This window comes from Amphibalanus amphitrite, unplaced genomic scaffold (genome assembly GCF_019059575.1).
Source record: "Amphibalanus amphitrite isolate SeventyFive unplaced genomic scaffold, NRLGWU_Aamphi_draft 000250F_arrow, whole genome shotgun sequence".
Taxonomy (NCBI): domain Eukaryota; kingdom Metazoa; phylum Arthropoda; class Thecostraca; order Balanomorpha; family Balanidae; genus Amphibalanus; species Amphibalanus amphitrite.
Window position 1 is genome coordinate 534,729 of NW_024881745.1, and position 17,340 is coordinate 552,068.

At 48.7% G+C, this 17,340-nt stretch overlaps 1 protein-coding gene across 1 annotated transcript in view; it reads right to left on the reverse strand.

Moving 5' to 3' along the window:
• LOC122386429 (katanin-interacting protein-like) overlaps positions 1-10,212 on the reverse strand; it is a 55,272-nt gene extending 45,060 nt beyond the window's left edge. The window contains exons 1-8 of the mRNA XM_043375608.1: positions 9,809-10,212; positions 7,062-7,163; positions 6,415-6,506; positions 5,959-6,138; positions 1,598-1,719; positions 1,084-1,248; positions 712-847; positions 210-417 (exon numbers count right to left, since the gene is read on the reverse strand). Of these exons, the coding sequence (XP_043231543.1) occupies positions 210-417; positions 712-847; positions 1,084-1,248; positions 1,598-1,719; positions 5,959-6,138; positions 6,415-6,506; positions 7,062-7,163; positions 9,809-9,838 (1,035 nt within the window). The 5' untranslated portion in view covers positions 9,839-10,212. The remainder of the gene's footprint in view (positions 1-209; positions 418-711; positions 848-1,083; positions 1,249-1,597; positions 1,720-5,958; positions 6,139-6,414; positions 6,507-7,061; positions 7,164-9,808) is intronic.
• Between the last annotated feature and the right edge of the window lie 7,128 nt (positions 10,213-17,340).

Consider the following 17,340-nt stretch of genomic DNA (forward strand, 5'->3'; position numbering starts at 1 on the left):
GATAAGCCTTAGGATCGGCGTATGCTGTAAGATACGTAAGTGAATAACTTCTTAGGGGGACTTTTTGAATGTCTTCTTGTTTACCTGGCAGATTCATTCCAGACTTTTTATTGTCCTCCTGACAAACTGGCGCCAGTTGACTTTGTCGGCCTTATGGACCCACTCCAGGACTGACAATGTCTCCCCGATGGACTCCCTTCAGAACTGACCTTGTCCACCTTGATGGGCTCGCCGGAGGCGGAGAACATCTCGATGCCGTTGAGGCCCACGTAGTGCCGGTCGCCCCAGGTGCTCCTGATGTTGATGGTCAGGTTCTTGCCTCGCGGTAGCTCCGGGATGAAGAAGTCCTCCTCCTCGCAGGACGACTCGGCGCCCTCGTCGACCTGCGGAAGCAGGGCCAGCTTGGCGCCAGCGAACCTGTTACAGGAATGAGAACAGACAGGTGAATATGTGTCCGTGTGAGGGACGAGGCCACCGATGGCCTCGACGATGACTAATAACGATGGCCTTCGATATAAAATATATAAAACATCGCTTTTTGCATTTCATTCATCGAAGATGCAAGAACACTTCCTGGTGCTTCGGAGTTCCCTTAAACGCATTGCAAGGAGTCCAACGCAGGTAACGCTTCCAAAGCACTTTCCAAAGCTACTTTGAAGCATACAACGGATGGCTGTCAGACACCAGTCCTGGTAGTGTACCGGCACTGACCTCTCCCTGCCCAACTGGTAGAGCTCGGAGTCGGTCTGGAGACTGCTGATCCGACCTCGCTGCTGCCGGTTAAACATCTGTAGGTGGCTCCATGACTCCTCCAGTGAGGCAGGGTTGTGCACCACGGTCGGCAAACCTGTCGGATAACACACTACGTTAGGGTGGAAGTGAGCGTAGCGTATGCGAAACAAGGTAATGCGTTCGAAACAAGGTTACTTACAACAGACCGACAGAACGACAAGCCGATAAACCGACAGATCGGCAGGCAACAAGACCAAAAGGCCAACAAACCAATAGACCTACAGACCGACCATAAGCGACAAACGCACGGACCGATAAACGCACAGACCGACAGACGCAGGGTGTTCTAACCTGGCGCAGCGGCCTCCCAGAAGTGTGGTCCAGTCGTCCCGGCTGACGGGGAGCTCAGGTCGCCACGGCTAGACGGTATGGGTGACAACACTGAATGCCCGGGCATCGTGTCTAGCCAGTCCTCCGGGATCGCCTTTGGCGAGCTCAGACGGCCGCTGGACGAGTCTGACGGCACGGCCAAGCGGAGAGTTTGACGATCAAGATGTTTCAAGAGGTTTGGGCAAGCCCCGCATTAGAGGCCCACTGATGATCCCGTGGTTGCTTTCCTTGCCCTTTCAAAGGCTCCATAATTCAGGAGATTGGCATATACCAAAGCATACCCTTCCCCAATGTTTTACGACGGAGCACAGGCTTTGCCCTCCCCGGCTTTCTTTTCCCCGCTGAGGCAGCAGAAGCGCCAGCCCCTACCTTATAAGAAGCAGCGCCAGCCCTGCCCTTGGTACATACCTACCGTGGCAGGCCCTGTCCCTGCCCTTGCTACCTGATGAAACAGCACCAGCCCTTCCCTGCCTACCTGACGAAGCGGTGCCCGTGTTGCGGGAGCTGTCGGGCGTTTTGGGTGTGCCGGCTGCCCTCCGACCGTACCGCGCCGATCCCTCCCTCCGTGGTCGCTCCACCTCCACCAGCTCCTGGTCGCTGCAACGTGAGGGAACGGAGGGATAGCTGATGGAGGGTGGCAATCGAGAGGGAACGGGAGGAGGGCTGAGGGAGAGCAGAGCTCGAGAGGGAACAAAAGGAGAACTGAGCGAGGATAGCAACCAGAGGGAACGGGAGGAAGGCTGAGGGAGGAAATCGCTCGAGAGGGAACGGAAAATGGCTGAGGGCGGGCAGCAAGCGAGATAAAACTGGGGAATGACGGAGGGAGGGCAGCAAACGAAAGGGTAACGGGATGAGAGCTGATGGAGGAAAGCGCTAGGTATCGGATATGAAGGAGGGTGGTACTCGAGAGGGAACGGGGCTTAGGGAGACAGCGTTCTGAGGGCTCTCACGAAGACATCTGAGGGACTCCAGGTGCTCCAAACAGGCCTCTGAAGTCATGCACAACGGTATCTAAGAGAACACACGACAACAACTTCGTCTTTTTGTCCCTCGTTCAGCCCCGCCTGGATCCACTAACTGACCCACATCCTTTGTGACTCTAATCGATAACGAGCTTCATAATTCAGTGTATCGTGAATCAACTAGAATTCAGGCACAACTCCCACAAGAAGAGAAACAATAAATGTTTTAACTTTTAATGATATCTAAAGAAAAGACATAAAAAACTTAAGAGTTGCGTGTGTGTGCAATGTACATATACTTTCTATGAAGCGCGTAGTGTGCGCTCACGTTTACTGATAACGCACGTGTCCGCCGTGATGCTTTTGAAGTATTATCCGATTAGCCATTGCAAGTAGGCCGCGAGCCTCCCATCCAATGTCTTCTAGACCCACTTTCATTTCCGCCTCTGCGTGCTCCATTTCCGTTCCTATGATGGCTCAGTTGTGTGCACCATTCTGCTCGCTCCATCACCGAGACACGGGCCCCTGTTCGGTCCATTTTCGCGCAGTGACAGGGAGCGGAGGCTCCGTGAACTGGGGTCACGCGACCCGAGTACGAGCCCGTGGGTAGACCGTTCCGGTGACCGGCACGGCACAGTGTAGACGGAGCCATGCCAACCAGTCCACCAACATACACACCACGCCTGTCAGCGGCGGACCGGCGAGCGGGCGAGCGAGCGATCTACCGAGTGACCCATGCGTCGAGACACTAGCGACCGACAGACCGACCGACCGACCGACCGACTGACCGACGGATAGGTCAGTTGACAGACCGACCGACCGACGGCTAGATCAACTGACCGACCGTAAAGCCGACCAACAGTTAGACTAACTGAACGAGCTACGGAGCTGCACATAGGCAGTCAGACAGAGCAGACAGACAATCAAAATGTGCGGCGTAATCAGACAGACAGACAACCAAAATGTGCGGCTGTTGAACAGACAATTTGTTAAGCGAAACGCATGCAGTGTCTGACCGTTAGTCATTGACTCGCAGTTAAGTAAAGCAGAGATATCATTCAGCCGAAAATGCACCGGTGAAATGCTGTTAAATGTGAAGGAACAGAACATATTTATGTCTAGGAACATAAATGTGATATCAAACCAAATACCGACCAAAAACCACGATAAAATACCAAAACCGAACCATTTTTAGAAATTGATAGAAATGTAATATTTCTAGCGAGTTCAGATCATTCAATACAATACACTAGTCAGGATCCATGATAGAATTGAAATATGCCAAGCATAAAATAATTGAAATATCAAATATCAGCTTGATATTGTTTCGGTATCCGTATACCATAAACTTGGTATCCAACTTGAATGTCTAATGGCAAGTCGGATACCAAGGCAAGTACCATACTCTTCTAGCTACCATACTCTGGTACCATACTCTGGGTACAAAATGGATGCATATCCAATTTTGTTTTTTTCTGTTCTGGTATAGTTATGTAATGCATGCATCTGATGGCCTAGCCATTGCACACGGGCCAGCATTGCCCTCTGACCTTTGAAGCCGTGTGGGCTGGCCTGGACTAAATAGCCGGTTATAGGCTCGTCATGGCTCCCGGGTCAATATGGCAATCTAGGAGCACGCTACGGTCAGCTTTCACGGGAATCCCGTGCAATTTCTGCCTTTTTTCGACGTTATTTGAGCCCAACATTCGACCATAGTGGACGTTTTACCGATGTGACGTGGGGCGATTGGATGTATTGTATCTGGCTTTAGGTGAAAAATCGAAAAAAAAAAATCATCCAATGCAACACAGCTTTTTACTTGCTTGTATGCTTTGCTTCCTAATCTTGGGAGCGGCTTTTGACAGTTCCATTTAAAGGGACTATCCCACCTTCTAAAATGTTGTTAAAACCAGTTAAATTGTGCCCGACTTTATAGATTGGATGACCAGGAACACGGTTCTGGCATTTATTTTTCATTAAACATCTTAGGCTTCCCATACCTATTCCAAACACAAACTTTCAAATATGTGACGTCACAGCCCAAAAGTACCTCCTTCCCCAGGCCACATTACTGTCATAAAGCTGATTCTTTTTACTCTGTAGGCACCACAACAAAGTTCAGACCAAGTTTTAAGCGATTTTTCAACGAACAAACCCATTTAAATCAGAATGACTAAACGAGGTGACGTCACACTAACGGTCGCTCCATGTTGAAGATAGGGCCTTGTACAAGGCCCATTTTCAAATGAAGGGAACGAATTTCTTCAACACCAAGAGGCCGCGGGGGTTGCAACCTAGATAGATAGTGGTTTCTGAACCTCGCCTCAAACTTGGCTATCTCAACTCAAACCCCATGTTAAAGGTGGGATAGTCCCTTTAAGAACATAACTATTTTCTCGAAGATTTAAGACCGAAACAATCCGAGCTATCGCGTTTCGTTCTGACCTATAAATGCGACACAAATATCCCTCGCCCCGTTGGGGGGGGCCATTTTGGCCCCCTCTGTGGTTTTTCTTGAATAGCAAGAAAACGGCGGCGCGCAGCGCCGCCAAATTTTCAGTACCTTCCCGGGCATCAATTTGACACCTTCACACCAAATTTCAAGTCTTAGGTCACCTTAGGTCAGGAGTTATTGAGGTCAAACTGAGGTCTTGTTCGAGCAAAAATGAGCAAAAAACATGCAATCTTGAAACGCTCACCAAATCTACAGTTATCAAGCAATTTCAAAGTTCTTTATATGGTCTAGTAGACAAAAAGCGGCGCTACAAAACTGCTATCTCGGATTTGCAAATTTTTTGGTTTTTGACCAAAAAAAAATTCAAAAAATTGATTTTTTTAGAAAAACTTTGAAAAAATCCAAAAATTTTCCGAATTTCGAAAAAAAACGGAATATATGTGATATTCTTAGCGCTCTTCTATATACATACCAAATTTCAGATCGATATCTCGTTTTTTGGCCAAGTTATAGCGAAAAAACTGTTCAAAAATGATGACGTCAAATTTTTGAACTCAATTTTTAGCAATTCTAGACCACGTACGGCAAAACAAAGACCACCATTGAACTCCCCGTGACGAGCTGCATCGATTCGATACCCATTTTATGCAAAAATATTAACTTTGAAATTTGACCTAATTTGACCTGACCTTGACCTGACCTTGACCAAAACGTGATCTAAGCTGGCCCCAAAGGCTGCCTGACCCATATAATCGCATTTGTCATGTAAAACGGACCATAAAACATGTAACACACGACACTTTCATATTGTGACCCCCCCGTGACCTGACCTCTGTGACCTGACCTGGTATCAGTGACCTCAAATAGCAAAATATGTGTTTGAAGAACATTTCCCCATCGATGATTTTCAATGAAATGCATTTTACTCGATTTTACAACGCATTTCTTGAAGTGCCTGTAAACGGTGAAAATTGGACCTTTGACCTGACCTGTGACGTCATCGGTTTGACCTAGGTCAATAAAATTAGGTCACAAGGTAGTTCCCCGTTGGGGCTATCCAACGCCGTTTACCGCTTGTCGCTATGTTGCGTGGTTCTCGAGATCTTAGGGGGGGGGCCAAAATGCCCCCCCCCCCCCAACCGGGCGCGTTGCTCGGCAGAGCCCAACGGGGCGCGGGATAACACTGTCAAGGCCACCAGTCGGCTGGAAAGCTAATCAATAGGTATACAGCTTCACTGTCGGCTGCATATATTTGTCTCTCACTAAACGACATCAACTAAAGCGTAAATAATTTCCAGCGTTATGACTACCAAAGCAAGCTACAAAAATTAATCGATTGGCCGGCATACGCAAGACACTGAAACATTCATTGAGCGGACACTGCGCTCCTGATTGGCTGTGAGTGGGGGCGGCACTGACCGCGATCCTCGACGACTGCCGGCGGCCAGGTCCAGGTCGACCTCTTCAGAGAGGTGACGCGCCCTCAGGCCTGACGTTGTCCGCAGGCGCGTCGCTCCGGCCAGGTCAAGGTCAAAGACGCGAGTTGCTGGCTCGGCAGTCCGCGGAGCCATCCTCTCCTGAGAGGAGGAGCGGGAGCCCCTGCAGCGCAGGATAGCGGTTATTGCAGTGAGCTGAAAGCGACATGGATTGAAAACCATTTGGGATGCCTGACATGTGACAGATATGTAGAGTGACAATGGTGCTCCGATTATGGAGTTGCAGTAAAAACACGTAAATAATAGGCATAAACAAAAGTTCTATGTAAATTATCGATCACGCATGTCCAAATATCATATCGCAAAGGTGATGCACATTTCACAGCAATGTAAATGTGAGCATGGGCTAGAAAAAAAAAAATCGAAGACTGCAGCTCACCTATCACATTTCAGCATAGAGTCGAACCATTTTGGCACACTGCCCACACTTCCGGGACTGGAGGTGGGCGGTCGATGTTCATCACGAAACAGCTGAAAAAGAAATTATTTCAATCATACCGCCACGTGCACGGATATAGGGGTGCTTACTGCTTGTGCATTCAAGAATGGGCGATAGGTCGCGAGGAAAACCATCTCAAAATGTCTGAAGCTTGTGAAGCACAAATGTTCATTCAATTAGTCACGAATTGTAGGTATCAATGGTTTTCATGAACCATGAGGCTATCTTCTTTTGCGTTACTTTATCATCTAGCAGTACAGATACAGTTATTCGGTTGTTAGGTATCGCCTGCTAAAACCATCTCATTTATGAAATCAATGAAGTTTCTAAGGCTTCAAGCTATTCAGATAGTGCAGATTGCAAGACATGAGTGCATTACATACACGGCATTGATGTTACATAAGCCAAGTAAATTATCCAAGCACGCTGTACCTGCGGAGAAATGTCAACTAACTAGCTCAGGAAATTCAGAGTTCAGACTTTTTCAGACAGTTTTCACAAAACACCTGACGTCAAATATCATGAATCGGCGGGTTGGGAGTTTCTGAAGGTGTGTTTCGGTGTGTGTATGCTATTATTTGACCCACCTGTAACCGATCCATCTCGGCTGATGTGTGTGTGAGGGCCTCTCCATTCCAGCTGGTACGGGGCCGAGATTCACGGCTCTCGTGAGCTGCCATCGACAACACCTGATGGAACGAGAGGCGTCAGTTTAGCGGGAAACAGCAGTTGATGGACAGACGGCAGTTTATCGGGGGACAGCCGCAGGTGGACAGAGGGTCTCATTTTAGTGGGAGACAGCAGCGGATAAACAGAAGGTCTCAGTTTAGCGGGAGACAGCACCTGATGGAGGCGTCAGGTTAGATAACACTTGCTGCTGCTGCTGCTGCTGCTGCTGCTGTTTTTATGGTGCAGAGGCAAACTTAACCCAAGCCGGCCTAGGGGGGGGGGGGGGGGGCGTGTGCCGCCCCCCCACACACATAAATTTTTTCGCGATAGCTCCGAACACGCTGAGGATAGAGAGCTGAAACTCTGCATACCTGACCTTTGATTCAAGCCGGATTTTTTTACACCAACCGCATTTTCGGGTCAGGTCATGTCACTGACCTACGTCAAAAGTGAACCTCTGCAAGGTCTTCAGATGTCGCAACTTCGCAACGCCCTCACTGCCAGAGGAGCTTTCACAGGGAAATGAAACTTGCAGGATCTATTATCCATTACGAGTCTCACAACTTTTATATCTCGGATTTTTTCTAAAGGTCATATGAGGTCAGGTCATTTTCGTGACCTCACCATTATAAGTCAAAGGGGAAAAATGAAAACTGCTATTCTGGCGCCGGGAACGATCTCCAACTATCTCAAGCACACAGAATCGTGATTTGATGCACTCCTTGCAAGGTTTGATGCGTCACTTTGGCAATTTTGACCTTGCGTGACGTCATTTATGACGTCATCAGGGTCATATTACTTTTTCGTCAATAACTCCCGATCAAATTGAGCTAGCGAGTCGGGAAAGCCACCAATGGACTCAGGAAAACCTTCCGAATCGAATGATATGCGACATGACCTCTTTCGACCAATTTCGTGACCTGGGGGCGCTGACCTGACCGTGACCTGAGGTCAACACCCAGTTGACTTCACCCAAACAAACAAAAAATCGTTCGACGCGCCTGAGCGAGTCGAGCACAATGCTGCCAAAATCGCGGCTCTGCGGCCGTTTTTTTGCAAAGTTATTCACCAAAAACGGAACCGTACCTTGCGGCACTTGACCTGACCTCAGAGGTCACCGGATGACCTAGGACCTTAAAGATGGGTATCAATATCTGCGTCTCGTAAAGGCGCACACGCTCGTTTTTTCCGCGACGCGCTAGCTCCACCAGGGGCGAAACGGCGAGGGGGTCGTACCCGCCCCCCCCCCCCTCAGCCGGCGCGTATGTAGAAAACCAATAGGTCCGGCGAGGGTTAAAAATTTGTACCGACTTTTTTTCAAATTCTGTCAAAACAGGCGTCAATTAATTTGCAACACGTATCCGTTCCTTATTTTTCTTTTTATCTGAGGTATGGTAAAAATTTATTGACGTTTTATGTATCTCCCAACACCCAACGCCTCCCTATCAAGTCGTGGGACTTGATACGCGCCCTGATGGGGTCTGCCGAGTAACGCGGTCTGATGGGGGGGGGGCATTTTGGCCCCCTAAGATCTCGAGAACTACGCAACATAGCGACAAGCAGCAAACGGCGTTGGATAGCCCTAATGGGGAACTACCTTGTGACCGAATTTCATTGACCTAGGTCAAACCGATGACGTCACAGGTCAGGTCAAAGGTCGAATTTTCACCGTTTACAGGTATTTCAAGAAATGCGTTGTAAAATCGAGTAAAATGCATTTCATTGAAAATCATCGATGGGGAAATGTTGGTCAAACACATATTTTGCAATTTGAGGTCACTGATACCAGGTCAGGTCACAGAGGTCAGGTCACTGAGGGTCACAAAGTAGGAATATCATGTGATGCATGTTTTATGGTTCATTTTATATGCCAAATGCGATTATGTGGGACAGGCCGCCCTTGGGGTCGGTTCAGATTATGTTTTGGTGAAGGTCAGGTCAAGGTCAGGTCAAGGTCAGGTCAAATTAGGTCAAATTTCAAAGTTGATATTTTTGCATGAAATGGGTATCGATTCGATGCAGCTCGTCACGGGGAGTTCAATGGTGGTCTCTTTTTTGCGCTACGTGGTCTAGAAGTGAAAAAAATTGAGTTATAAAATTTGACGTCATCAATTTTTAACAGTTTTTTCGCTATAACTTGGCCAAAAAAAGAGGTATTGATCTGAAATTTGGTATGTATATCGAAGAGCGAAGGGAATATCACAAATATTCTGTTTTTTTTTCGAAATTCGAAAAATTCTTGGATTTTTTTTTAGTTTTTCTAAAAAAAAAATCATTTTTTTATTTTTCGGGTCAAAAACCCCAAATTTCGAAAATCGGAGATAGCAGTTTTGTAGCACCGTCTTTTCTCTACACAACCACATAAAGAACTTTAAAATTACTTGTTAACTGTAGAATTGGTGAGCGTTTCAAGATGTCAAGTTTTTTGCTCATTTTTACTCGAACATGACCTCAGTTTCACCTCAATAACTCCTGACTCGAGGTGACCTGTGACTTGAAATTTTGTGTAAAGGTGTCAAATTGATGCTCAATAAGCTACCCAAAATTTGGCGGCGCTGCGCGCCGCCGTCTTCTCGCTATTCAAGAAAAACCACAGGGGGCCAAAATCCCCCCCATCAGGGCGCGGGTTAATCTAAATATCATTTTGCGCAGCAGATTGACTTACCTCTCCGTTCTTCAGTGAATTGCTGTTCATCTGAAGTTTCGTCCTCGTTCTCCCTTTTGCTTCTTTTGTGATTCGATCATCAAATGCGACCAGTTCAAACCAAAATAAAAGATAAGACACGTGTTTACTTTGCACTGAAGTAATCACTGACAGAGCAGTTCACCACCGAGCTTTGGCAACGGAATGATATTCATTGCCTACATTTTTGGTCATAACTTATGCAGATCTCTCATTTTATTTCTGCGCTGTTGACAGTTCTTTAAAAGAACTGGCCGTTGTTGCGAGTCACGTCCAATTATACGCAATGCAATGTGTGCCGAACTTTTTAACTTTCCAGGGCCTCGCCAAGCCCTCCACTTTTTATCACCCAATGTACCACATTACAGTGTCCCACTGGGACCAAAAACCAAGAGTGCACCGTCCAGCCGCAACAAGCGAGGACTAAATTGTCACCTGCACACGCCCATTCAGTTTAGTGCGTGCACTGGGACCCCTGCCGCTGCTCGCACTGCTGTCCTGTAGCTCTATTATTGTCCCACGGTGACCACACTGTTGTTCTTATGCCGCTTCACTGTTGTCCCACCGTCGCTGCACTGTTTGCCACCGTCAGCACACACTGTGTCGCTCGCAGAGCCGGCGGACACGGGGTCGAACGCCCGGGCTCCGGCTGCGCCCCGTGCACCCCGGAGCGACCACTGCCGCCCGCTCGGAGGGAGCTCACTGCACCACCACTGGTCGATGGTTGTCAGGGATACGACGGTAACACAGGTCCGCCGTCCGACCAGCTGACTCCTCACCGGCACACCGCGGCACAGGTGCCGGCATTTAGAATAAACCTCTGGGCCATTCTGGTAAATGTCATTATTAGCCCTCGCCCGGCTACGGGGGTTGATGCAAACTCTAAGGTTTTCGAAGGCAGCGTAAAAATGGCGGCCAAGCGACGCCAATATTTAGCGTGGGTACCTTCTGGGGTATTCGTTTAGCACATTCCATTGAAATTTTAGGTTCTAGCCATTTCAGGTCAGGTCGCCAGGTCACAAAACTGGTACTTACAAGGTCAGTGTAAACTTGAACTAGCTCAGCGGTCATGGGATAACAAAGCTCTCACCTGCGCCCCGCGAGGGGGGGCTATTCATAGCCCCCCTCCAGTTTTACTGCAATAACATCCAAACCGATTGACGTATCAACGCAAATCTTTAAGTATCTTCGCCTGCATCAATTTGCACCTTGTGTCAAAATATGAACTTCGTAGCTACCATACGTCGGCTGGAAATGACATCAGAGTGACGTCATGTTCGGCCAATTTCGACGCAAAACATTGAACCACGGCAGTCGCTCCCAAGAGCTCAGTTTTTAACCCTCTAGTGCCCCCGGTATCATATCTGTAAGTCAATTTGCAGAAAATTCGCCTGCTAATTATAGAGGTGAAAATTGTTGAAAACCCTGCTGTATCAGAAGTGGTACGTTTTGGCAACCACCTGGTGGCAAAATTTTTAAGTAATGATTTCTCAGTTTCCCACCAGGTGATTTTGAAGAGGGTCAGTTTGTCCTTTGCCGAAAATCAATTTGAGATGCAAGTGTAAATTTAAGCATTTTGAAAACAAAAATTAGTTATTTGGAAAGAAACTTGGTATACTGTGAGACAAATGTTCAACATATATCATAGTATGTTGCAAAACATCGCAACTTTTTCAGGGTCAAAGATATGGACCCCTATTTTTGGGGATACTAGATATGATACAGTGGGCATAGCACTCCAATATTTTCTATGAAATTTTCGCCGCTGCAACATACGGTGTGCCAATACCATAGTTTTCTCAGGTGATAAGCATTGCAATGGCCTGTGAGTCATTGCAAATGACGATGGTACAAGATGCATAAATTTGTGAAGTTCGCACCTCTTGCGCCAGATAGGTAACTCTATTTCGCTCCAGACTTAAAATGTCCTAACGATATTGGTACGCTTATGCCGCCTCTCATCCTTGTCAATCTTCCAACATCTAGCTTTCTATGAGTGGCCTTACATGCCTCATACATCTCGACTTTTCTAACGCTCATAGGAATATGGTTTTGCAACTGTTTGACGATGACAATAGTGAACTTTTTGATCTGCAGGACACTAGCAGACCTGTATTCTAGCAGGGCCCGCAGGTCTTCTAAAACCACGTTAGGAATGACATGCTATCGATGACAAGCTTGTTGATTTCAAGGAACGATCATCCGTGCGAGCATTTATACTCGTGAAACCAAAAATTGAGACTTGATGTTAGGGACAGGAGGATTCAGCGGTCTCTTGCACAATTTCGATATTCCAACAGGGGTTGTGGACGGGCTTATTTATGTCTTGTGGGTCTATGTGTTAGCTGGGCATGGCTGAAGACTTGCATTAGCAGCCAGCCAGCATTTTTCATTCATATTGGAGAACGACTCACAATTTGTTTGCGATTCAAATCTCCTCCGTTCATCCCAGTAGTAAGAGATTGAATGTGGAGTGGAAAACTATATCGTCATCTTCAGAGGAAGCTGGCTAAACGGGCTCGCCATGAAGACAGACTCCGGACCGAAGGCCGTGGTTCCTTTGATTTCCTATCTAAGAAGTAGGCAACCATGCACTGCTGCCAGGTTCCAGCAGGTGCCTGACACCTGGCAAGCATTTTCACTGCCAGGCATGTCATTTGTTGTCATATATTGACATATACCGCCAACTGTGGTAGCTGAGTGCCACTGAACAAAAAGGATTTATAGGTACTAAAACATGGATACTACTTTTGTACTGACCACAAGAATAAAAGTTAAAGTGCGGCATTGCGTATTGCGTATGCTCACCTCCATATGAGGTCAATGAATATTGTGCAAGTTCCTGCCGATCGGTGCACAGTTACCTGTACCTTTGTTGTCTGACACGTACAACGGTTCTTGCACTGGTCAGTGCGCGGCTGTTATACTGGCGCCGATGACATCAGGACCGCACGACCAGTCAAAGTACTAACTGACGATTCACAGGCTGAGAGTTTCAGTCACCCGAGATTGTCCGGCTATCATGAAGATAAACCAACATCGTCTTTGGCATTGATTCCGGTCCGTCGGCAGGCTGACCAGCATTTTGCATCAGAACTGCTTCATTTCAACTGCACTTACCGCGAGCCAACTGTAATGTCTTCATTTCTATATCAAGTATGCATAACGCATCTACGTTTGAGAAGCACGGCCCACATGTCTGAATTATGAAAAAATTGCACAAGTGCAACGCGCTGTATCGTGGAAATTGAAGGAATAGAAGGCACTCGTAAATAGATGCCTATGATTAGCGTTATGTCTTGTTGGCATTTTACACAATTTAACTGCCACTTTTATCACTGCAATTTTTAACGTTTTCTCATCTATGTCTTCACTTCCTTCTGTGTGGTCTGATACCACTAAAAATTACCAAGTGGAATGCCCAATGTATCATATTTGATACAAAATTTATTTCCGAAATTTGAACTGCGAAAAAATATTTGACTCCAGATTTCGAACAAGGGACCCAAAATGAATCATATGTCACAAGGTGCTAATTTTAGGAACCGTGGAACTATGTGTGGGCATTAGAGGGTTAAGCTAGATCCAATTTCGTTGCATGAGAGGACTCAGAATAGACTGCGCTATCAAACTGCTATATCGGATTTCAAAATTATAAAAATTTTGAAAATTATATAGAATATAATTTAGACTTTATATATTTTCCTTTTCTTACTTTTGAAAAAAACGGATTATATGTAATAGAACACATGCTTATGTCTTACTCAAGCAAGTTTTGGCCAAATATCTTCAAAAATTGCCAAATTATACGCGTGTTAGGAATATAGAAGACGTGGGACGCCAGTGTTGAAGGCGCACGTGTTATTCATAATGTGTGTCGATTATTGTTATTGAGTCGACGATTGAAGTGAGTTATGTGTGTGAGTCAGTCAGGCGGTGCGCTTGACCACGAATGGTGAGCTGGGGTATGTTGGTGCACAATACAAGGAGAAGGACGTGCACGATTTCTAACACTGGCGCGGTCGCATGTTCACTTTCCTACGTGCCGCTAAATCATTTTCATTGTTAAGTCATGTCCTTGCTGAAGTTGTAGCGGTTTTATTAATTTCACTCGGATAACGTAAGCATATTTTGTCGTTTTTCACGTGACTTTTTTGGCGGTCATTTAACTGTTATATCGAAATGGATCACCACATACTGCTCATGTCCCACTTTGAGCATTTTTCTGGAACCGGCTCTCAAAATTGGCAGCAATGGGTGCGTCGTTTCGAAGCCAAGACCTCGGCGCTACCGGCTGCCGACCGACTTCCGTGCCTGATCAGCGTGCTGCAGGGTGGTGCGCTGGATTTTTTTTGCATCCCTGCCGGAGCAAATTCGCGGGGATTATCAAACCACCAAGAACGCCCTGGCAGAGCGCTATAGCCAGCTACAGAATCCGCTGCAGGCACAAGTGGAGCTGGCTCGCGCCTGTCAACAGCCGGGTGAGACGGTATCGGACTTTGCCGACAGACTGCGGCAGCTGGGCCGCCTAGCCTATCCGCAAGCCGTCCCAGATGACCCGACGCTCGACGTCAGTCTGCGAGGCCTCTTCATATGTGGGCTGAGAGACACTGGACTGAAGAGCGTGCTCTGCAACAAAAGCCCAGACTCTATGGACGCGGCGGTGAAGATCGCTCGCGAATTCAAGAGCCAGCAGACTGCGCTCGTGGCCATGCAGCAGTTTGGAACGGCAGTGGGAGCACACGAGGCAATGACACCGCAAGTCATGGTGGCTTCAAGCGGCGGTTCCGGCGTTAACCAGGCCGTGGCTCTCCAGTCTCTGGAGCGCCGCATGGACGACATCCAGCAGGCTCTGCAGCAGCTGTGTACCGACGCCCCGAGGAGGCAGAACACCGGCGGCCTCGCTGAAGATGGCGACGGCGGCGCCCGGAGAGGCACCGCATTCGTATCAGGAAACCGCCGTCCACCCCCTCGGTGTTTTGACTGTGGCGATTCGGGACACACCCGACGATTCTGTCCCAAACGGCGCGGCCATACTGAGGGCCGACAGTGCTACGCGTGTGGGGAAATGGGGCATCTATTTCGTGATTGTCCCAAAACTTGTACCGCAGGGGGGCCCTTCTGTCTGCGCTGTAGACGTGATGGTCATTGGATGTCCGACTGCAGTCTGCACGGCCCGGCCACGATGGGCGGTGCGCCCGCGTGCCCCGGTGCCGGACAGACCCAGGGAAACTAGATGCAGCTGGCATTGAGGGACAAATGTCAGCCGGGCGTCCATCAGGGTCCCACCTCACAGCGTCGGTCGTTGAAATACAGATTGGGGGGAGGCGAGTGTGGGCCCTGGTGGACACCGGGGCCGACTTCTCGATGATGCGCGAGGGTCTACACGATACATTGGGAAGGGAACTGACACTGCCCACTCAATCAGCGACAGGAGCGGGCGGAGAGCCGCTCCACATCGCGGGGGTAATTCACAAAGTACCAATCACCATCCAGGGTAAAGAGTTCCTGTGTGACGGCGTCGCTGTTGTAAGGGGTTTGGTTTACGACCTCGTGCTAGGGCGAGATTTCTGTTGCCGATTCGGCACGATAATCGATGACCAGGAGGGCACGCTCAGAATTGGGGAGCTAACCGTCCCTTTGCCTCTCTACTCCGACATCTGGCCTCGCCGTGCACGAGTGTTGTTGGTGACTAATGTCACTATCCCGCCGCGGTCTACCATGCTGGTGGGAGCGAGGGTAAACCCAGTGGGCGGTAAGTCGCGCAGGCTGATCGCAATTCAAGGGGTTCTGGAACCCAGTGCGACCCAAGGGATAGCTGATGTGCTGGTCCCGCGGGAAATAGTCACCAGTGACGGCAGCGGACTAGTCCCGCTGCAGCTCACCAACACAGCCTACGAGGAAGCACGGCTTCTAAAGGGTACTGACTGTGGCACTTTTTACCCTTTTTTCCCGAGCGGTGAGAGCGAGTTCCAACTGTGTCCAGACCAGGCTCCGCACGTGGTAGCCAGCACTGTCGCAGACGGCGGTGTGCCTCGTGACAGCGCTGGCTCTGAGCCCGCAAACTCAGTCATACCGGATTTGGGTCTTGGAGACACAGCCTTATCATCATCATCATCATCATATTTATTTGACATCCTTTGAGGACAAAACAAGGAGAACATATCTTCATAACATAACCGTGACACATGAAGATACAAACACAGCACGGCACAACAAAGTCACGTTTGCAAAGCACGGGCAGCTTTTTACATCAGGCGGACTAGGAGAATCAGTTTGGATGTATTGTTACAAGCAGCCTTACTAGCTGCCATGACTCGGCGCTGTTGCTGTCCATCAGCCAGCTGAGCGAGTCCGCAAGGCCACACTCGGGCCTGGGCGTGTGCACCCAGTCTCCGTTTATATGACCGCTGGCAGCCTCCAGTACCCTCATGAAGTTTCCCCCACATAGCGACATTAGATGGCACACAATAGAAGCAGATGTTTCCGCGAATCTCGCATTGGTCGCCAACTGGGCCAGGCTACTCACCAGCACACAACGGAGGCGGTGCTGGCCACGAAAAGCGTTTTGAGTAGCGCGAAAAATAGACCGCCGGACGAGAGCTTGTACACTTGGGATGCGAAGTGCCGCCATTAGTGCGGAGTGGTGGGCAGTGCGCGGTAGGCGTAGCGCGCTTTTGACCGCCGAGGCTTGCCAGCCTTCGAGGCGAGCAATATCTCCAGAGCTTAAAAAACAGACCTCACATCCATAAATCAGAACAGGAGCGACAATCATCCGCCATAGAAATGCCTTATCAACAGCGGAGAGGTGCTGATTAAACATGCCGGCCGGCGTTAGGCCAAAGAACGCACCCCTGCTCCGCTGAATTCGGGCAGTCACCTGATCGGCACCGTGTAGCTGGGAGCGCAGCTCAACACCCAAGTGTGTGGTTTCCTGTCGGTGCTTCAGGATCTGTCCGCATAGCTGCCACTGAGGCGTCCGAGAGAGGAACTCGGCCCCGAATATAAAGCTGTGACTCTTGGTCAAGCTTTGGTTCACATGTACAAAATCTATCCTCCACAACACTGAGAAGGAGGAGACGATATGAAGCATTGATTGAAGATCGCGTGCGTTACTAGACATAATCAGAATATCATCAGCATATGCAACTGCTGGGATGTGGTGGCCATACAGCGTGGCGCCCAAGCGACAGTCATCGAGCTGTTGGATGAGCGGGTATAAAAACATATTGGTGAGGCACGGCGATAAAAGCGCACCCTGTCTCACTCCTCGGCGCACACAGAAGGCGTCTGACAGCTTCCCACCAAAACGTACTCGGGCTGACAGGTGAGAGTACCAATAGGCCAGAAGCGCCCAGCTCCGGCGTGGGAGGTGCTCACTCGCTCGGAAGAGGACGCCATCATGCCACAAACGATCAAAACATTTCCTGGCATCGAGGTTAGCTGCAAACAGCGGGAGTTTATAGCATAGGTAATGTTGCGCGGTCTCGTGTACAAGCATAGACGCTTCGCTG